This window comes from Rattus norvegicus, chromosome 7, assembly GCF_021556685.1.
Source record: "Rattus norvegicus strain SHRSP/BbbUtx chromosome 7, alternate assembly SHRSP_T2T, whole genome shotgun sequence".
NCBI lineage: Eukaryota > Metazoa > Chordata > Mammalia > Rodentia > Muridae > Rattus > Rattus norvegicus.
In genome coordinates, this window is record NC_141540.1 from 117,267,263 (window position 1) to 117,288,329 (window position 21,067).

At 57.5% G+C, this 21,067-nt stretch overlaps 3 protein-coding genes across 24 annotated transcripts in view; 2 read left to right on the forward strand and 1 right to left on the reverse strand.

The window, feature by feature from the left end:
• The first annotated feature begins 598 nt into the window (after positions 1–598).
• Positions 599–5,965, forward strand: Mapk15 (mitogen-activated protein kinase 15). 11 transcript variants are annotated; one of them, XR_015623842.1, is made up of 14 exons: positions 599–758; positions 1,781–1,879; positions 1,999–2,028; positions 2,141–2,231; positions 2,683–2,813; positions 2,894–3,057; positions 3,214–3,353; positions 3,961–4,018; positions 4,394–4,559; positions 4,637–4,742; positions 4,868–5,066; positions 5,174–5,277; positions 5,353–5,481; positions 5,590–5,965. XR_015623842.1 is itself a non-coding variant. In XM_087555945.1 (14 exons), the coding sequence occupies exons 1-14, from the start codon at positions 690–692 to the stop codon at positions 5,904–5,906; spliced, it is 1,740 nt and encodes a 579-aa protein (XP_087412071.1). In that variant the 5' UTR covers positions 599–689; the 3' UTR covers positions 5,907–5,965. The 11 variants fall into 11 exon arrangements, 3 of the variants coding, with proteins under 3 accessions (XP_087412071.1, XP_087412072.1, NP_775453.1); XR_015623844.1 differs by having other exon boundaries at positions 5,665–5,965; XR_015623843.1 differs by having other exon boundaries at positions 4,868–5,062.
• Positions 5,966–7,753: 1,788 nt separating this feature from the next.
• Sack1h (scaffolding CK1 anchoring protein H) lies at positions 7,754–20,831 on the reverse strand. Of its 3 annotated transcripts, none has more exons than XM_087558098.1 (5): positions 20,652–20,831; positions 12,696–13,157; positions 11,777–11,941; positions 11,583–11,707; positions 7,754–11,392 (listed from the first exon to the last, which is right to left on the reverse strand). In XM_087558098.1, exons 2-5 carry the CDS (start codon positions 13,140–13,142, stop codon positions 8,500–8,502), a joined length of 3,630 nt encoding a protein of 1,209 aa, XP_087414224.1. In that variant the 5' UTR covers positions 13,143–13,157; positions 20,652–20,831; the 3' UTR covers positions 7,754–8,499.
• The window catches only part of Iqank1 (IQ motif and ankyrin repeat containing 1), a 35,139-nt gene continuing 30,409 nt past the window's right edge, over positions 16,338–21,067 (forward strand). For 3 of the 10 annotated variants that reach the window (NM_001439841.1, NM_001432603.1, NM_001432605.1), the window contains exons 1-2: positions 16,338–16,414; positions 17,722–17,807. In NM_001439841.1, the coding sequence (NP_001426770.1) occupies positions 17,726–17,807 (82 nt within the window). In that variant the 5' untranslated portion in view covers positions 16,338–16,414; positions 17,722–17,725. Of the gene's footprint in view, positions 16,458–17,721; positions 17,808–21,067 lie in introns of all 10 variants that reach the window. The other 7 variants (XR_015624350.1, XM_087558684.1, XM_087558683.1 and 4 more) reach the window with 6 other exon arrangements.

The following is a 21,067-nucleotide window of genomic DNA, read 5'->3' on the forward strand; positions in this document are numbered from 1 at the left end:
TGAGGGTGGTAGGGATGGAACTCTGGTTTTTACGCATGCTAGGCAAGCACTCTACCACTGAGCCACATGTCTCTCCAGTCAGCCCAGGCTTGCCACCCCTCCCACATCCTAACAAAGGCCTGGATCCAGTTCCATGTGTTCCCTGCTCTTGTGCCAGCATAATCGCGACCTCCTGGTCCCTTACAACCTCCTCCCTTTCGTCAATGTGCCCAGTGTTTTGGTCCTCTGGGAGGCCCATGCCTTTGGGCTCCATTCAGCTCCCCTGACAAGCAGGCCTGGAGCCTCAAAGCGTTGGGCCACTTTCCTAGTCACCTTCTCTAGTGCTCTTCCACCAGGGCCTAGGGCACCCACTTCACCCGGATCTCACCAACTTTTCATTCACTATTGCAACCAACAGCTTCGTTCCTGAGAGAGCCTGGCTCTGATTTCCCGATACTCAGCACCCTCTTGTGCCCTGAGATGTGCACAACTCAGGGGCTAGCAGAGCTGCCTCCCCACCTCAACCTCCACCCAGCGTGCAGCACTGACCAGGAAAAACAAGTGGACAGGTGGGGCTAGCTGCAGACCCCGCCCATTGGCGCAGGCGCAAGGGAGGAGCACCGCGACTGCCGGTTCCCAAGCCAACGGATCAACAGGTCCAGCTCCAAGGAAAGAATCGGTGGACAAAGAGCCAGCGTCTGCCTCTCACCATGTGTGCTGCCGAGGTGGACCGTCATGTATCCCAGAGATACCTGATCAAGCGGAGGCTTGGGAAGGGGGTGAGCGTGGGGACATCCTGTCATATGAGGGTCACTGCAGTTACTCGTGGGTCTGGTCAGCCCCCCTCAAGATCTAGTTCTTCTGATAATGGACGCTGATGCCTTGGCTCAGGTACTGCCTCATCCGAGGCTTCTACTTTCCATAAGGAAACTAGGAAACCAGGTGGCACTCGAGAACCAAGCCCTGAAAGGCAGGCTCAGGAAGGTCTGAGTGCTATATAGAGTGAGAACAGGAATTGTGTGCGAGCATGGGTGTATTCGTGATTGTAACTGGGTCTGAGCATATTGGGGTTATATGTGTGAATGTGTGTGATTGTGCGTGTGTTCTCTGTGCATCATGGAGGGGATCAAGTAAACATCGATTGCAACAGCCCTGGAGCAAAGACCTGTTGGCTGTTGGAGACTGCATTTTTATTCATGAAGCTAGGAGGAGTTGGGAGAGTGACAGTGATGGTCCCCATTGTGTGGAGGGATCTGGGAACCTTCAAGACTCTGACTTTATTTAATTGGTGAGCTGTAGCACTTGTTGGTAACACTTTACAAAGCTCATCCTGTTAACTCTGGTGAAGCTCCTTGGTTGTAATGGGTGGGAGTGGCTGAGAAAGTAGGGAGCCAACCTCTAGCAAGGCTGGAAGCCAGTGCACAGCTTAGTGGGAGAGAGGGAAGCCAGGAGGTCCTGGATACATTCTGAAGGTTAATTCAGCAGGTGGAATAGGGTTGTAGAGAAAGGGTCAGAAAGTGTGGGGAGCTGGAAGGGTTAAAGGTCATTGCAGAGACAGCAGGTCCTGCCCAGAAGTGTCCACTTGTGGCTTCACAGCTACATAGGGACCTCTCTAGCTCTCACCCCTTTTCCCACTTCAGAACATGCTACAGTTAGTTGTTGTAGGCTCTGTTACTCGGGTCCTGTCGCACTCTGACCGCTCCCAGTATTCAGAGCTGGATGGGGCTGCCTGGCTGGCTGGAATGTATATATGTGTGTAGTAGAGAGCCCTTGTTCAGCAAGTTGACCATGTGTTCCCCAGGCCTACGGCATTGTATGGAAGGCCATGGACCGGAGGACTGGTGAGGTAGTGGCCATCAAGAAAATCTTTGATGCCTTTAGGGACCAGACAGATGCTCAGGTAAGTGGAGGGGGAGTATGGGGGGGGGGAGCATAGAGGTGTGGGGAGGGGAGGACCCGTCACAGTAGGATTCCTGGCATTTCTGGGTCAGCCTGGCTGAGCATTTCTGTTTCTTACAGAGGACCTTCCGTGAAATCATGCTTCTCCGGGTAAGTGGCCCAGGCCATCTTGCCACAACGTCCTTTCCCTGGGTGTAGGTCCCCAGAGACAAGGGAGAAGCTGACCCCAGTAGCCCAGGGTGCAGCAAGTCTGTCTTCCTAGGAGTTTGGGGGCCATCCCAACATCATCCGCCTGCTTGATGTAATCCCAGCAAAGAATGACAGGGATATTTACCTGGTGTTTGAGTCCATGGGTGAGTGAGACCTTGGCCAGACCCCAGCCCTCCTTGAGTGGCCTGCCTCCCTCCTCATGTTCCTTTGCTGCCTGGCCCCTGCTGTGTCTGTCACTCTCATCTGTCCCCTGAACCTGAGCACAGAGCTGGTGAACCCCCTCTCCCTGCACTGGTCTGGCAGTGGTGCCCCCCTCCCCCCTCCCCCCTGCATAGAATCCTTGCTTTGCCTTCCTTTGCTGTTCTCCCCATCCTGCTCAGCGTGCATACCAAGAACAGCATGAAGTGGATTGAGAGCAATCCCATAGACCACTATGGTTCTGTTGACAGTGAAGATGGGTGGAATGGCTGGGTAGATGGCAGAGAGAGCCCAGGATGGGCTGAGGGCTGGTGCAGGCTCAAAGTAGTACAGACCTGCACTCTTCACCCTCCAGACTGACCTGCGTCTCCTTCCCCGGCTCCTGCCCCTTCGCAGACACCGACCTGAACGCGGTCATCCAGAAGGGCAGACTGTTGGAGGACATCCACAAACGTTGCATCTTTTACCAGCTCCTGAGAGCCACCAAGTTTATCCATTCAGGGCGCGTCATTCACCGGGACCAGAAGGTTAGGTCCACACCGTGCCCACAGCTCCCCAACTGCCCTGTGCATCAGCCTGCTGGGTCTCAAGCCCATCCCTTTTCCAGCCAGCCAACGTTCTATTGGATGCTGCTTGCCGGGTGAAACTATGTGACTTTGGCCTGGCACGCTCCCTCAGTGACTTCCCTGAAGGGCCTGGGGGCCAGGCCCTGACAGAATATGTGGCCACACGCTGGTACCGAGCTCCAGAGGTGCTTCTGTCTTCCCGATGGTAACAGCCGGACACCCAACCTACCTCCTCCCTTCAGGCCCCTGTGTCCTGGTCCTGCTTGGGCTCCATTGAGTACTTGCTGCTCTATCCCTGCACTCCCATCCTGCCCTCCGCCCCTGTGCTCCCTGCCCTTGCACATGCCCCTTCCTGCCCCAGGTATACCCCTGGGGTGGACATGTGGAGCCTGGGCTGCATACTGGGAGAGATGCTTCGAGGGCAGCCACTGTTTCCGGGTACATCTACTTTCCACCAGCTGGAGCTGATCCTGGAGACCATTCCATTGCCCTCCATGGAGGGTGAGCATGTACACTGACCTCCGGTCCCGACCTCAGCAGCCTGTCCCTAGGCAGAGGATAATGAGTCAGAGGGCACAGCCCCAATATTGTGCATAGAAGGGAGTCATCTGCCCCAGAAAGACTGAAAGGGCCCGGTGGATTGGAGGGCCTAGAGAGCAGCTGCTGGGGGCGGCTGATGTAGAGAGGCCGAATTGGCCACAGGGACAGAGAAAGTTAAACAGTAACAGGAAGGAGCTGATTGTGAGGAGGCTGATCAGAACAGGAATGACGCGTCTGCACTGGCTGCTGAGAGCATTGGTTGTGGAGAGAGGGGCATGGCAAGAGAGAGATACCTTCAAGGCCCAGCAGGGCAACTCTGTTCTCTCTGCAAAGTCCTGGTTTTTGGGTAGAAGCAAAGGGAGGTGTAACCATCCCAGCATCCTCTGATCATATTGCAGTGTTTGGTTTCTAGGTAAGGTACAGCTACTGGCACTCACAAGCTCAGACAGGACAAGGGGCTGGCTTTTAGGGGTCTGAGCCCTTCTAGACCACAGACTCTGTGCAGAAGCAATGGCTTCCCCCTCCACCAAACTGCCTGCTTATACCTCCTTCCTCCACCCACCCACAGAGCTCCAGGGCCTTGGATCAGACTACAGTGCTTTGATTCTGCAGAATCTTGGATCCAGGTGAGTGGAACACTTAGGCACGGGGAAGGGGTGCAGGTCGCAGGAGGGGGCTGCCATCTTGCAGCTGACACAGGAGCCAGTTTGTACCAGTGTAGAGCTCTGTGCTTAGCCCCAGCTTCTTAAAGCTTAGTTGCGAAGTGGAGTGGGGTGGCGCAAAATCTAGGAGATCGACAAGGAAAAGGGAAAACTAAGAAAACTGAGACCCATTTCCCAAAAATGAGAACACCCCAGCCTTAGAAAAGGGGGGAGCGTCCCACTGCGCGGGGAGGAGGGGGTGAAGTGATGACCCCCTCGGAAAGAGGACTCAGTGGGATTTACACGAGCAGAAAAGCAGAGATCACGTACAGACAGAAGGTTCCGCGGGTGGGGCCCTAGAGAGGAGACGACAGGCGGCTGCCCGCAGGCCACGGCAGACGCTGGACGCCCTCCTGCCGCCAGACACCCCCCCAGAAGCCCTGGACCTCCTCAAGCGACTCTTGGCATTTGCTCCGGACAAACGGCTTAGTGCAGAGCAGGCTCTTCAACACCCTTACGTGCAGAGGTAAGACGGCAGGGGTGGAAGCCCTGCCACTTGTGTCCCCATCGCACCTGCATCTATTTTTTTTCCTGGCTCCTCAGATTCCATTGCCCCGACCGCGAGTGGACACGGGGGTCCGATGTGCGGCTCCCGGTACACGAAGGAGACCAGCTCTCTGCACCAGAGTATCGCAACCGCCTGTACCAGGTGCTGGGGCTATGGACTCCCGTCGTCCGCTCTCCACGGACACCCTTGACCCCAGTGTTGTCCACCGGCACTGCAACGACCCCACTGTTGTCCGGCCTCCTCTGAGCGCCCCTCCCATTCCGCAGATGATCCTGGAGCGGAGACGGAACAGCCGCAGCCCTCGAGAGGAAGACTTGGGGGTTGTGGCCTCGCGGGCAGAGCTCAGGGCTTCCCAGAGGCAATCGCTCAAGCCCGGAGTCCTCCCCCAGGTCTTGGCGGAGACGCCTGCGCGGAAACGCGGACCCAAACCTCAGAATGGCCATGGTCACGATCCCGAGCATGTGGGTGAGCTTTGCCTGCCTCCCACGCACCCCTGGCCCCTTCTGTGTAGGGCAACCAACGTGTGCACCAGCGGGGACCTAACTCCGGGGGTTGCTCTTACGACCCCACAGAAGTTCGCAGGCAGAGTTCAGACCCCCTGTACCAACTTCCGCCGCCAGGCAGCGGGGAAAGGCCCCCAGGGGCCACAGGGGAGCCACCCTCCGCACCCTCAGGGGTAAGTCGAGGCTGGGTGGGCACGGAAGAGCCGCTTGCGGTCCCTTTCCGTGACCGACTGGCGCACCCCCTCCAGGTGAAGACTCACGTTAGGGCGGTGGCGCCCTCCCTGACTTCACAGGCCGCGGCTCAGGCGGCCAATCAGCCTCTGATCCGCAGTGATCCGGCCCGGGGCGGTGGGCCAAGGGCTGTCGGCGCGCGACGGGTGAGCCCGGCCCCGGCCCTTCCCAGCTCCCTTCAGTGCGGTTCGTACCCCCCCCAGATCCCTGCTCCCCTCTTCCCCCTCCTGAACAAGACCCTCGCCTGCGTGCAGGTCCCTTCCCGCCTGCCCCGGGAGGCCCCGGAACCCCGACCCGGCCGAAGGATGTTTGGCATCTCGGTCTCGCAGGGGGCCCAGGGTGCAGCCAGAGCTGCTCTTGGCGGCTACTCCCAGGCCTACGGGACCGTGTGCCGCTCCGCGCTGGGCCGCCTGCCTCTGCTCCCCGGACCGCGTGCGTGAGCCGCCCACCAACCTCCTTGCGGCAAACTGGCGCCGGCCCCCAGACCCCAGCGCATCATCTCCCTTCTCTGCCTCCCCGCCTTCGAGTTCCAGGAGGGTTCTCTGAGCCTCTCTCCCCTAAGGGGGAGTAGATGGAGGTTTCCACTCCACCCCCAACAATTTATTCCAATAAAGTTTTATCTTTCTTAGACCAGCTAAGCCATCTTTCACCCACTACCATCCTCTTGCTACCTTTTGTGAGTGCAGCCTGTACCCTAACCCCGACCCCGACCCCCCCTTACCCACACACACACACACAGTGACCAACTCCTGGCCTGTCTCCAGGTCTTGGTAAAAAGGAGGGCAGGAAGACACCTTGAAGGTCTTGTGGGGCTCTACTGTAAGGGACTTGGCGTGGGTTCAGACTTGTGTAGTAACCCAAGTTCTCGACATAGCCTCTGAAGCAGGGCTGGCGTAGACCACAGAGAAACCATTTCCCCACCACCAGCTAGAGGAGCTGTCTAAAGCTGCTGGTCACTGTAGGGCAGATGGCAAAACAGACAAGGCGTGGGGAGGGCAGACTTGGTGCCTGCATAGCCGTGGTAACTGTGTGAAATGAGACAGATTTCAGAAATCAAATAACTGAATATAGGAGACGGTTGGGTATGATTCCAACACGGCAGGGAGCCAGTCAGAACTGGAGCCAAAAGGTTTGTCTCCTGCTGTGGCTAACTGCCAGCGGGGTCAGTGCATGGTTTCAAGAGTCTGCCGCATAGCTCCAAGTGGCTGACAAACAGAACAAAGGAGTGAGGGCAAACGCTGGAAACCAGTGTGTCTGCGAGGCCAAAACTGGCTATCAGGGCAGGAAAGGTTCGGGCTGGACAGGAGCTCCAAAGATAATGGTTGAGAGGGGTCTGTTGGTTTTCGAGACTGGAGACCCGGATGAGTGTGGATAGCCCACTGACCCAGATGTTTGAATGGGGTTGGCAGGTATGGGAGAGGGCACAGAGGCACAGGACTCATGGTTTTCCAGAAAGGAAACCAGGAAAAGCCACAGGGTTGGCTGGGGATTTAGCTCAGTGGTAGAGCGCTTGCCTAGGAAGCGCAAGGCCCTGGGTTCGGTCCCCAGCTCCGAAAAAAAGAACCAAAAAAAAAAAAAAAAAAAAAAGCCACAGGGTTAAAGACTGGCATACACTGGACAGTTAGACCTATTTATGTACATGGCCGGTGTACTTTTTTTTTTTTTTGCCTTTTATTTTTGCATAGAATCTTGCTGTGTAGCCCTGGGTGGTCTCGAACTTGCGGTTCCAGGCTGCCCCAGACGGTAAGAACCAAGTTCGGTAAGAACCAAGTTCGTGTGTAGTGTTTATCACTAATGTCAGAACACAGGATACTGTGATTCAGGAAATGTCCTTCTCAGAAAGGTGTGAAGGGCCGTAGCCAGGGGGCTCAGAGGGCCCCAGGAAGGACTACCAGCCTCCAGTTTTCCATTGCAGAGCTCAACAGGTCTGAGCATGAGCAGTGACGCACAGGACAGCAGACCATGTGCCCTAAGACAAGCCTAGCAGTGAGCATGTCAAGACTAGGAAACACTCCAGCTCATCCTGTTCCCAGGGGACCATGTGCACCTGGCCAGGAACTTGGGAATCTTTGAGTGAAATGTTACAGCACAAACTGGATCACTGCCCAATTCCCTGTATTCGCCCTTCTCCAGCTGCTGGAGTCAGAAGTACTTACAGTGGCTTTGTTCTGGAGTCTTTGCCCCCTTGAGATTCCTTAGACATAGCGGTAAACTATTTGGAAAGAATAGTAGACAGTAGAAGGTGTGTGTGTGTGTGTGTGTGTGTGTGTGTGTGTGTGTGTGTGTAGGGACTCTCTTTATGCGTTTGGTGTCATTCCAGATCAAAACGCTTAGCGGTGAAAGAAAAGTACCCAGGGACATACAGCCTCTTTCCAGACTCTGGATTAGGAATTTACTGAGGCTTGGGGGTCACAGAAAGTCTGTTCAGATTCCTTTATTGTACTGCAAAGTCCAATGCTCCCCAGTCTTGGCTCCTCTTCAGGTACTACCCAGAAACTTGCTGGAGAGGGCAGATGTGTCTTGAGGCGCCTCTCTAGGTGTTTGGCAACTATTTTCCAATGGTCTGTCCTGTCCAGCGTCCCTCTCTTCCCTTAAACTGCCTGAGGCCAATTCTGCCATCCGCATAGCAAGAGGGCAGATGCTGAGAAAGTGCTAGGAGGCAGCGAGGAGACAGAGCGGGAACAGGCAAGGTGTGTTCCAGAGAGAGATGGAGATGAGAGGGTGGGAGGAGGCTGTCACCAGAGGCAGTGGAACCAAGAACTGTGAGCTGCAAACCCTGAGAAAAAAGCCCTGAGATAAAAGGCCTTAAGAAGGAATTGAGGCACAAAGCGATAGAGTTCCTGAAGAACTGGACAATAAGGCAGACAGACAGATCCCTGAGGTGAAATAAGACCCAAAGTAGACCTGAGCCCAGGAGATGGTGGAGGCTGAGGTGGGGGAGGGGATCAGGAAAATGCACCAGGTGGAGGGGCTGAGCCCCTCGTGGAAAAGCCAAGAACAAGAGGCAGTGCTGTAGCCAGGCGAATTCAAGTGGAGCTCAGTTGAGGTGGTTGTCAGCCAGGTCCCAAACTGCTTTGACACCGACCTGGCAGCCACCTCTCCAGATGGGCATTGTGGGTACGGTATGGCAGTGATGCAGAGTCCTGGCCTCCAAGACCAGGAGATCACTTTTTGCTTTTGAATGTGCCCAGGATCTTGGGAACAAATTTGCCCATTTTACTGTCCCTGGTGTCCTCATCTGCCAAGTTGTCTCCTGCCGCACTACTGCCAGCGTCTTCCTTCTTGCAGAAGACTTCGAAGCGACTGTAGACACGCTTCTCTTTGCGCATGCTCTCCATGCGGCGAAGGAGCCGGTCACGCTCCTCTGCACTGGCTGGCAGGGTGCGACTGAGCCGGCCTTGTGTCCCTAGGCTGTCTGAGCGGAAGATGGCTGAACACTTGTCCTTGTCAGACATGTCTGGTGCCAAGTCTCCTGCAGTTGTTGGGCGACCTACATCAGAACTGTTATGGGCTGGACCTGGAGCAGGGACTGCGCGGTGCTTCTGGCCATGGGCACTGATTTGCTCCAGAATGGCCTTCGTGTCATCTCTCAGGTTGCTGCTGTACAGAGCATTGGCAGTAGCTGAAGCTAGGCGAACCCTTGAGCCTCTCTCCTCTGCAGCAGCCTCTGTGCTGTCACCTCGACTCAGTGAGGGCCGCCGGGGACTCTCAGGCTGCCCATTCTCCTGCGGAGCTGGGAAACTGACCTCATCCTCTCCACGCCGCTCACTTTTGGGGCTCAGTAGCTGCCTGAGGCGGAGAGAACCCTTTCGCAGGACTTCCATGGGGCCGCCAGACACCTCCTCTGTAGGCCCAGTCTTCGAAGACTCCCCAGCGAAGGTGAGACTGCCTCTGCGCTCGGGCACGGGGGGTACTGGGCTACCCCTGCGCTCTGGCACTGGGGGCACCGGGCTGCTTCTACGGTCTGGGTAGGTCGAGGTGGGACTCCCCTTCTGCTCCATCAATCCTGTGGTTGGGCTGCCCCTCCGATTGGGAAATCCAGACGTGGGGCTCCCCTTGCGCTCAGGGTAGGCTGGAGTAGGGCTCCCCTTACGCTCAGGGTAGGCTGGAGTAGGGCTCCCCTTACGCTCAGGGTAGGCTGGAGTGGGGCTCCCCTTGCGCTCAGGGTAAGCTGGTGTGGGGCTCCCCTTGCGCTCAGGATACGCTGGAGTGGGGCTCCCTTTTGGCTCAGAATAAGGCAGCTGGTGTGTCCCAAGCCCTTCTGGCGGAGGGCTATCTCGACCTTGTGGAGACAAGGAGCGGCCCTGGGCAGAGAGGAAGCGTGATGGCAGGCGGTCTGTGCCGCCCAGCGTGTCGAGAAGTTGCGCAGCAGTTAGGGAAGCGGCTCCTGGGTGTCGCTCTGCCTCTTGGTGCAACTGCTGGGCAAAGGAGTCGCGCAGGTCTAGCAAGCAACTCTCAAGGCTACGGCGCTCAGCTCCTGCTCCTCCTGGTGCTACCACCTCCTCCCGCCAGGCCTGGGACACTACAGCCTTGCTGTGGCTGGAGGCAGTGATGGCACCCCCTGCACCGCCAGGGTCTCGGGCAGGGCCCTTGTATTTCTCCAGTAGCTCCGCCACTTTGGCTGAGGCGCTGGAACGAACAGCCTCTCCGCTGGGGCCCAGAGTTTCACTGATTGTTTGCTCTTTGTGCATCAGCTGTACTTTTTCAGTGGTGGCTGCTGTGGTCCCAGCAGTACCCTCAGCCTGTGACGCAAAGATGAGTGATGAGCGCAGCCTGGAGCTGCGCTGGATGAGCGGGTTTAAGCGTGAGCGGAAGGAGTCCTGCTTAATCAGGCCTGTCTCTTCTGGGCCCTCTCGCTCGGAGCTGTCACCACCACCGCTTCCTGAGCCCGGCTTTGGTCCCTTAGCTGGGAAGGGTGCAGGAGTGCGGAAGGTGGAGGGAAGTAGGTCCCGGCCTCCAGGAGCCAGCACCTCATCTTCACAGGCCTCAGCCTCCATGGGTAGACCCTCCTCTCCACCATCACCGTGGCAGCCGCTCAGGTAGGAAGCCAGGCGCCAGTGACGCAGCCCAGCTCGGCCCTCGGGTCCACCCCTGCGCTCAGGCTCTGCCTCCGTAGCGGTGTCCAGGCCTTGCCTCAAAGTTGCTTGGCATGGAAAACGCTGGCCCAGATTGGGACGCGAGGCCCCACTGGGCTCCAGACCACGGGGGCTGGGTCCAAAGGCGGGATCCGAGCCGTGGCGCACCTCCCGAGATGCGCTGGATGGCACATATTCCAGTCGTTGGTGTACATCAGCACCGAGTTCTGGGAAGCGGTGCCCAGCACCTAGTGCAAAGTCGTCAGGGTCCGCAAAGCCAGGTCGGCCTGCTCGAAGCTTCTCAAAGAGGCCCTGTGGGCGCGCGGGAGCAAATTGTGGGTCCCATTGGTAATGCTGCTGGTAGAGCTGGTCCCGTTGGAAGTGGCTGGTCTGGAAACGGAAGTCATCACCATGACTGAGGAATGTTTGTCGAGACACCTGCCGTGCAGCTGCAAAGTTCTCCACTGCCCCAGCTCCATCTGCTGCTGTATAGCTGTGCCGCTTGAAGGCATCCATTTCCAGGTGCCGTGATTGGAAGAAGCCCCGGGGGCCCGGGAGCTCTCCGAGTGGCCCAGCCTCACCTGGACGCGCCAGTGGCCTGAGCCCTGTGTGAGGCTCCAAAGCACCCCCAGGCATCCGCTGCAACTCGTCTCGGCGGAATGCCGATAGGAAGTGGCGGTCAGGGTCTAGGAAAGAGGGGAAGCCCAGGCCTTCTTCCCTGGGCGGTGGGAACAGGAGGTGCGCCCGTTTAGGGAAAGAAAAAGGTGTTGGTGCTCCAACCCCGGGGACACCCACCAGGGGCCCAGCCCCGGAGTATGGAGTAAGCGCATAGGCATCCATGCGGGCTAGCGCCCCAGCTGAGGGCACCAGAGGCTCCGACTGTGCGAAGAGAATGCGGAACTCTTCATCGAAGCTGGAGACCAGCTCTCCCTGGAACACATGAGCCAGGCTGCGGTGAATTTTCTCGAAGGACCACATGAAGCTGTGAACAGGATGGCAGGAGTCAGGGAGAGGAAGTAGGGCCACAAAGGCTTAAGGCACCAGTTGGATAATCAGGGATCTGTAAGGATTTGGGCTGGTAGACTGTGGCAAGGAGAGTTTTATAGGAAGTGGGACCACGGGGGAGGACTAGGCGGGAAGGGCCAGGGCTAAGGGAAACCCACTGGTCATACCTATAACTACCGCTCATCACTACAGCACAGTCCACAAGCAAGAACTTCTCCTTCAGATGGCCCTTGAAAGACTTCCCAGTGCGGCAGTAGTAAGTAGGGCCTGCCACTGTGCGCACGCGCAGGAACTGGAAGAGAGGGGAGTCAGGCCTTCACCAAAGGTATTTTCCCTCCACTCCCCTGGCTTGGTCACTCACATCCACGTGGTGCAGGTTGACGCGACACTTGTCGGCCATGTCTAGGAAATGCTGGGCGTTCATTTCATCCAGCAGAATGTAGACCGGGACTCGCCTTGCAGCAGCCTCTAGCACTTCACTGAGCAGATCCACGTCAGTGAACATGTCCATCACCACAGCCACCACCTGGGAGGTGGGTATCAGGTCAGTAGGGAGGGAAGAGTCCCGCCATTCTGCCCATCTCTGGCCACATTTTTACCTACAAGCACTGTAAAATGACCATTAGCCTGTCCCAGGAGAGAGTGGCCATGAGTGGTAGAAGGGACCCAGCAGAGGGACACAAAACAATTGACACTTGGTAGCCTGTAAGGGGGCGTGGAGCAGGGACTACACTTTTAGGGTGCTTCATTCAGAGGGGGCATATCTGCATCTCTGTGTTCAGATCCCAAGTTGTCAAGATGGGTAGTTAGGCCTGGGGGGTTTTTCAACCTCCTGGAGCAGGGGCAGAAGCTAGGCCTTTACCGTCTGGCATTTCTACCTCTCTAATATTCCTGGGTTTTGTTCCTGTTTCTTAAGACTGGATGGTTACTGTGTAGTCCAGGCTGGCTTCAACCTCCCCTCAGTGCTAAACACTTGGGCTTTTTTGTTTTGTTTTGTTTTTTCAGTTTACCAACTGCTTGGGGGTGGAGGTGGGGGTGGCTCTCAGCTGAGCAAGGCCCTAAGCTTCTGGATACCGGCCATGGTTCTAGACAAGCGAATGTCTACAGAGCCCACTAACCAGGTCCCCGGTGAGAGTGAACAAACTCTACAGGGCAACCTTACTGCTGAAGTCTGGCTGGCCAGCCCTGGCATCCCAAGTACCAGGGATGCTTTTCTATCTCCCACACCCTCCTATTCATGCTTCAAAACCCAGCTCAGGCTGCCTTCCACCATCCGTCACCTGCTGGGCAGAGCGGATCATCCTCCGAGCTTCATCTTTGATGCTGGGGCTGTCAGGTGGCGGCGGCTGTACCAGTGTGGTGACCTCTGTGCCTTGGAAGCCAAATGTCAGGGGCCAGCCCAGGTCCAGCTCAGGCACAGCCTGGTCTGAGTTCACTGGCCAGTAGGTGCCTGAGGAACCGTCCATGTCCACATCAGGAGGAGCGCCTTCAGGGGGTTCCCGGGACACATACTGTGGGGGCTGCAGGTGACGGCTCACATGTTCCAGTTCCTCAGGGCACAGGAAGTCAGGTGCCCCTTCAGATGCCAAGAAGCGGTTGTAGGCTTCTTGCCCACCCTCAGTCAGTGCGTCCACTGCTAGGCGATAATATTCTTTGTAGTGAGGTGGCAGGTACCCAGGTGCCAATGGGTTGTCCCCCTGAGAGCTGCTCTGGGAGCGACGGGCCATGTTGGGGCCGGGGGCCTGGAGGGGCAGGAAAATGCATTAACTAGGGGCAGTAGGACCCACTTACCTATTCCACAAGTGGACACAAACAGGTGATGTAGCTGCTAGATCTTGGGTGTAGCTTAGGCCTGGGAGCTCTTCCAGGCCCCAACAAAGACAGGCTACGATGCAACACTACAGGCCGTAGCATGCCCCTAGCGGGGAAGACATGGGCCAATGGTACTTAGCCCCAACTCCCCCTCCTGGGGCTGACACTTTGTTTGCATCAGTCTCAGGGACTGCCGGTGTTTGCCCCATTCCATACAGGTAAGAGGTCCCACCTAGCCTCATTTCAGAGTCATGGCCCATTTACTTTGTGGCTCCCTTTTCCTATAAAAGTAAGTTCTGGTTAAGATACAAATGCAGTCCGGTTAAAGAGATTATCCCTTTTTTGTCCAGAGTCTCCACTGCCTGAAGATCCTGGGCAGTGCTCTGGCCTGTCACCTTCACTGCACAGCTGGGAGGGGTGGCAGGACACCATACCCGGCCCAGGTGAGCACAGTGGAGATTGACTCATCCAGAGATGATGGCCTTAAGCCCCACCCACACCTCTTTCCTCAGTCCACACCTGCATCTGCCCACAGTCCCTTCATTGAGCTCCCTGCCCCAACTCCTCAACCTCCAACAACCTCTCTACAAAACTTCACTCTCAGCTAAAACCTCCATGGGCCACAGTTCCTTGGGACCAGCCCCTCCCTGTCCGGTCTCTCCTTTATACCCTTCCAGACTCACTCACCCATCCGGATGGCGACAGAGACATTGCCAAGACCCTGGATCACCACCCTCTCCCCAATACACTAAGAATGACTCTTTATGAAATGGCTGGCATGTGTGAGCACGCACACACACATGCGCGCACACGCGCGCGCGCGCACACACACACGCACACGACCTTTGTGCCTTGGAAACCAAATGTCAGGGGTCGGCCCAGGTCTAGCCTGGTCTGAGTTCACTGACAAGTAGGTGCCTGAGGAACTGTCCATGTCCATACCAGGAGGTTCCTGGACCACGCGGGTGAATAGCAGAAGCTTGTGTTTGAAGAAGGCATTAGAAGTGACAACCAAACACCAGGAAACCCGCTGACCTCTGGCCTGGAAGTCGCCTTAGGTCAGGCTCACACTATTCCTCACTGCTCCTCAGGTTTGAAAAGGCTTGGGACTCATGCCCTGCCTAGCACACAGGTTCCTGGATGTTAGTCCAAACTAGGAAAGTATTTCTGCCCAGGAGGAGTGCCTTGAGGAGTGGGCCAGTGACGTGGACAGAATGGCAGCTCTGGTATTAGGGGACACTTGCTCAATGATGTTGGGGGTCGGCGGGACTCCGCTGTGTAAGACCCAGGGAATTATAGTGTCTGCCACCCCTAGGGGCATGGTATAACACATTAGCAAGTCCAAGTGTGACAGAGATTGGAGGTGAGGACACTCCTATGTCTACTGGCCCAAAGAAGAGTGCTCTGACTTCCCTCTGGGGCATTGCCCTGACTGGAGGCCATTGGTTTTCCTTCCTGTCTGCAATGTGAGGTGTGGCACACAGTTCTGGAGAGATCAAGGCAGACCCCCTGGGGTCGAAGGCTGGCCGGGACAGGTCTCATAGTGTACCCAGCTTTTGTAGGCAGCATTCCCACACTACCTGGGGCACTAGCCTGCTCACTCTGGGGGGGCACTCCCTGGTATAAGGAAGACAGAGATATATGGGGCTGGGAAGTGGCCTTCATCCGGAGCGGCCACTGTGATGACCTCACAGCAGTCACACACGACCTTAAATGCCCTTGTACCCTTTCACCGGTACACATCACCCCTTGACTATGGACCAGGCGGTGACCACTCCTGTCAGCAGTGAATCCAGGAGCCTGCTCACTGACATCTGCCTATCCAAGCGGGGGCCCTGCTTAAGGAAGGCGCTTATCCCACCCAAACCAGTGACTCAGCAGGAATTTTTTGCTCCTGACCTCCTACCTGAAGCTAGTCCCCAGGCTCTTCACCACTAATAGCACAAGAAAATGACCCTTCCCCCTCCTATCTGGCTGGAGGTAGTAGTGTTCCTGTGTCTGGAAGGGGGATCACATAGGGGAGGACCTTAGGCTACTACACAAAGAAGATGACTGTGATCAAGTAGGACCGGGCTGGTAGGGGACAAGAAGCTGGGAGGTGGGATTCGGCTCAAAGACCGGAAGTCGGATGAATTATACAGCTTTCGGGTTAGGCACTGCAAGGCCCAAGGGTGTTACTGTACCCCAGGAAGTTAGCGGCTACCCAGGCCAGGTATCTTATCTGCCAATCCAGTCCAGGGATATGAGATCAGTTGTTTGGAGAGTCCAGTTTTCCCTGCCCTCCACACAAGGATCCAGCCCTAGACACCCTGGTTCATGGCGGCTTGGGGAGAGGCTCCGGGAAAGGTACAGGTCATGTCCCGACAACACCTAGGCCGCCAGAGCGAATCGCACTCTTCTGCCTCCTACTTGACAGCGTGCCCCTAGGAAATCCCTCACCCAGTACCCCGCAGCGCAGTCCCCCTGTCTCCGACACAGCCCCACGCACCCGCTCACTGCACTGCCCGTCCCAGGTCCAAAGACCAGACCCGGGTGCCACCGCGCGGAGGCCCGAGCCTTCCGTCCTGTGCGCCTCGCCGCGCCATGCCCAGCCCGCTCCGGGAAGGGAGCCCTACCTGGCCAGGTGAGCGGGGTTTCGGCACAGGGGCAGCAGGAGCCCACCGCCGCCCAGCGGCCTCGCGGTCCGGTCCGTCCGACAGCCACTCCCCGCCGCGGCCCGCCCGCCCGTTCGGCCTGATTCACGCTCCCGCCCCCGCCCCGCCCGCGCTCTGCCTCCTGCCTGCCCGGGCAGCACCTGGGCGGGGCGGCCCCACCCCGACGCGCCCGCATTCCTGCGCCCTCCGCGCCCCGGACCCCGGCCGCGATCCCGGGTCTCCAGTGTGGTCTCACTGGCGCCCCCAGCCCACACTTCAACCCCGACCCCCGAGCGCTCTAGTGGAGTCCCAGAGCTGCGCTCCGGACCCTGGCCAGCGTCACTCCGGACTGCTAGAGCCTCTTCTTTCAGGACGCCGAAGCCCCTTGAACCCATTTGCGAACCGATCGCTCGAAGCCCCTACTGCCGACCCCTGACCCTCGCCCCGGAAGTTGGGGTGATTCGGAAGTTCCGGCTTAGTCGCTAGGAAACTGGCCAGCTCGACGCGAGGGGCGGAGCTTTTAGCCTCAGTGTAGTGAGAGGCAGGTGAGGCAGGTGAGATCGCAGGCACTGGGGCCTGGGTACCCAGCTCACTCAGGTGACCGCCTTACCTTACGCAGACACACCTCTGGTTTCCCCAGTGCACTCCCCTTAGGCTTATCGCACATGAGACCGATAGCATAGGAACTCCACGGGCCTCCCCACTCACATGCCTAACCATATAGGATCCTGCACACATACCCATATACATAGGACCCCTCAGGCACAAGGGAATCTGGGATGATCCACAGCAGATGTCCCTCTGCCGCAAAGAATCCCGCACACCAATCCCTCCCAACCCCTCATCTCACATGAGGACCACTCTCTAAACTGCCCCAACAGTGGTCTGGTCTGGCACCCACGGAGCCTTTCTTTGTAGACACCAACTGAAGGTCCTGTCTTAACGCATGCACATTGAAGACTCTGCAGCCAAGATGCTGCAGGTACTGGACCCTCTACAAACAGGGAACCTCATGCTCATATCAACCCCAACACATCACCCGTATACCTAAGGGCTTAGTTCCTCCTAGGTCCCTAGTCTACCCAGCCCTCCCTCCAACCCTCCTCTACTTATGCCTCACCCTGAACTCCAAACCAGCTAGCTCGCTATCTGCCACTTCTCCTGTTCCAAATTCTCACTGTCCGCCACCTGCCCGAACATTTTCTGTAAGACAGCTTACTTTCAGGTCCTATTTTTAGGATAACAGTTCATTAACTCCATTTCCAAATGTACTATGGCACCCTGTGGGCACATAGGTGTATGGAGTCAGCAATCGCACTACACAGTTTCCTATCCATTGGCCCTGTGAGGGTTTCTAGGAAGACCCTCACCACAACAGGAGTGGAAAGAAAGTTCTTCCAAGGGGGAATGAATGGGGGCCAGCCTTGTATGCTGGGGAGAAGAGCATTGCTTCCAGAACCAGACAGCAGAGTTTTCCAAGGCCAAGAAGAAAGAAGGCTTGAGGGTGGAGAGGGGTTGTGTTGACCCAAGTTGACGGTAGTTGAAGGCAAGCCTGTAGCATTCAGGCTGTGGAGCTTCTAGCCCAGTGCTAGAACACAGCAGGACGGGCAGAGCCAGAGTTCAGAGGAGGGGTATACAGCATAGCGAGAGACATCCTCTTGCTAGACATCCTCCCTCGAGCTACTGGGCACACATTCAGACAACCAGGGGCAGGCAGGTGGACCAAGAAGCTGGCTGGGGAATGGGCTGGAGGTCTAGGCTCCTGCTGTGTATTAAATCCAGGGCCAGGGCAGTATGTCCACTGCCTTGTCCTCTGATCTCCTGAATATACCATCCCTGGACTTTTCCTTCCCACCCTCAGGAGAATGAGCACTAAGAAGGGGGGGCCCAAAGGTACAGCAAAGGGGCAGGCGTCCCTCTCTGGGTCCAAGCTTCGAGCTGCTGCTGGTGAGTGCCCCCTCTGACCTTCCGGGCACTACCCCAATGCTGACCGTGAGACCACTAGACACATAGAGCTCCTCAGAAACCCTTTCTCTCTAAGTGGTTTCCACGAGATCTTTCAGTTGGGTGCGGGTCTGATAGATTTGTGAGCTCAAAGCTCAGATGTCCACTGTGCCCTGAATCTCTAGGGCTGGGGTGGGGTGTGGGTACAGTGCTCAGGAGAGTACGATGTTAGGGAAAGGGGTCAGGAGGAGATTGGAGGGGCAGGTAGCTTAAAGACAACAGTGTAGTAGGCCATTGGTGGCGAAAACCTTTAATCCCAGCACTCAGGAGGCAAAGGCAGGCAGATCTCTGAGTTCAAGGCCAGCCCTGGTCTACAGAGTGAGTTCCAGGACAGCCAGGGCTACACAAAGAAACCCTGTCTCAAAACAACAATGACAACAACAAAGCAATATCGACAGAAAAGCAGGGCTTGAATCCGAGTTGGGCGTCTTCGTGCTAAGTGGTTGCCTTTTCATGGCTCCGCAATCCTGCCTTCCCCTTCAGACTGTCTCTCCATAAGCACTCCCAGGATGAAACGTTACTGCTAGCCTGGGCTGGCTCCTGCAGAGCATCAGAAAAAGGACTCCCTCCCCCCCCCTGCCTACCCTCCCGCAACCTTTATCACTCCTCCGCTCTGAGTCCCATTCATTCTGCCAGAGCTGTGGACATCTTGCCAGACTGTCTCTTGCATAGCCTGGCTGGAGTCTGTGCCTGCTGCCCACCCAGACCCCCACGCAGTCCTGCATCTTAGACCACACAGTGCCAGATTTCCTGGAGCTGACAGGCAGTGGTGACTCCACACTACGCTGGGGTAAGATCCTAGTTGCCCAAAATAACCCCAGCTGCGTCTGAGGCCAGTCTTCCTCCTGGAATGAGGATAATGGGCACCAGCAGTGCGTTCTGCCTCTCTGATCTCAAGCCCTGGGAACCAAGCTGCAGTAAACACGGGGCAGGGCGGGTGGACCAGACGAGAAGTTGTCCAGGATCCTTGGGGTGGGGACTGCTCCTTGGTTCTGATGTTGTCTATCACCTGTGTACCCAGCCCTCATTCCACACCCTACTATGTGTACTGCCCTGGACAGCTCCTGTAGCTACTTATCCTGGTCCCCTGACACCTCCATTCCCAAACAAGTTACCTCCCTCAGTGGCCTTGCCTACCAAGCATCGTGTGGTCTGGGCAGGCTTCCTGTGCTTCATCTGGGCAACATTCTCTGTAGTGAGCACTGGCCCCTCTTGGTATACAGGCCCACAGACCTTCCACAACCAACCTGGCCTCCCACCTGTCACACATCAATAAGATGCTTGAGAGCCTCACTGTACAGTCACTGCCCGAGCCCCTGCCCAATACCCCTCTAGGCCTTACCTGGCCTTGGGTTTGCAGTGCCTCGACTCCCTCACTCCGGAGCTGCTCCAGGGCCACAGCCAGCTGCAGCCCCTCCATGTGCACCCAGGCCTGCTCCTCCTGCAGCTGCTGCAGCCACAGCTGCTCCTCCTGCAGCTGCTGCAGCCACAGCTGCTCCTCCTGCCACAGCTGCATCTGCAGCTGGACCTGCCGCCTCCGGTCCTCCAGCAGCAGCTGCTCCTGGGCTAGGCACAGCTGGACTTCGTGGAGTCTCAGCAGTTCAGGGCCCAGGGCTGGTACAGGGGCCCCAGCTCCATAGCCCTCCATGTGCTCAGGAGCCAGCACCAGCTCGGATTCCAAAGCAGCGGCCTGAACTGGCCTCGGGGCTGCCTGTAGCTGCTCTGGCCTGGTGGCCCTGGAGTGTCCCTGAGGAGCTGGCTGAATGCTGGTCACGTGCTCTGTCGGGGCCACCCCCACCTGGTCCTGAGGGCCCCCTGTGTTGGGGGGCGGGGGCTCAGCCTGAGGGCCCTGCCGCCCAGCTGCCCTCTGGGCCCTGCCCACCCTCTTGCCTCGGGGCTTTCGAGCTCGAGCTCGTTTCCCAGACATGGCCCTGGATCCAGTGCCTCTTTCACCAGATGTCTGCTCCCCAGGGGCCTGGCTCATCAACTGGCCTGGTTGGGGAGCTCAGCGGACACCCCAGAGGCCACAATAGGTTGCTTGCTCTCAGCCAGGTTCAGCCCTCTGCTCCCGCTGTCCCAAGTAGCCGAGCTGCCCCTTGGCTGATCTCCGCACCACGGCAGCAGAGCCCAGGGCCCTGGCTCTGCCGATAGGCCCCACAGGTCCCACTCTGTGGCACTGGGCCACACCAGAGAGTTTATAGAGACTTTGGCGGCACAGTGGCTCACCCTAGCCGAGAAGGCTGACTAACATGCTGACACAGGGTGCGGGACTTTACAGGCCACAGACTTCACTGGCCAGACTGGGAGGGAGACTGAGAAACTGGGGGCGGCTCTCAGTAGCTAAACTGCTGCTTGAGAACTTGCCTGGTCCTGCCTGGGCGTCACCAAGCCGACCCCCCACCCCCTTACCCCACCCTCCATCACCGGTCGCGGGAAACTCAAACTGGCCACAGGGCCAAGAGCTGCATCCCAAATACGCCAGCCTTAACTGCCCAGACCCTCACTGACCCATAGACCATCCCAACCCAGCTGACCACTGGAGCCCCAGGCCTACCCAGATGAACCCTGCTGGGCAGGAGCTTGCCAGAGGTGAAGGGCCACCATAACCCCAGCATGAAGCACTTGGGCCACACCATGGGCTGGTGAAGACACTGAGCCTTCGAAAACCTAGATAAAAGTCTAGCTTGGCTCCTGGGATGGGGTGTGGGACCTGACTACTGTCATGACTGGAAGTCCAGCATCCCCTTTAAATTAAAGCAAGGTCCAAGGGACCCTCGCACGGCCCACCTGTTAGTCCCAGGGGTGGAGCTGGGGGGTCCAGGACCAACTTTCATCTGAGGCTTCCTTCCCAGGCCTCCTGTTTCGAGGAGTCGCTCCAGGTGACATGCTCCCCAGTGGTTCCCCCAGCCCCAGCCCGCTGACTCACACCCACGCCCAGAGCCTCATCCCAACCAACTCTGCTTCACTGGCCAGACTGGTTTGCCTGGCCCAGCCCTACCCAGCACCCCCCCCCCCCATCCACCCTGCCCTTGCCCAGAAACCTCAGGAGCAGACTGAGAGCACCTGTCTGGCTGGAGCAGAGTTGGAGAGAGGCTTTGCTGAAGGACTTGGAAAGTGGCAGGGGCATTGTTGGGGGGCGGTGAGGGCAGCAGTCAGGACTATGGGGGGGGGGTGCCCTTTTTGGGACTTCCACGTGCCTGGGC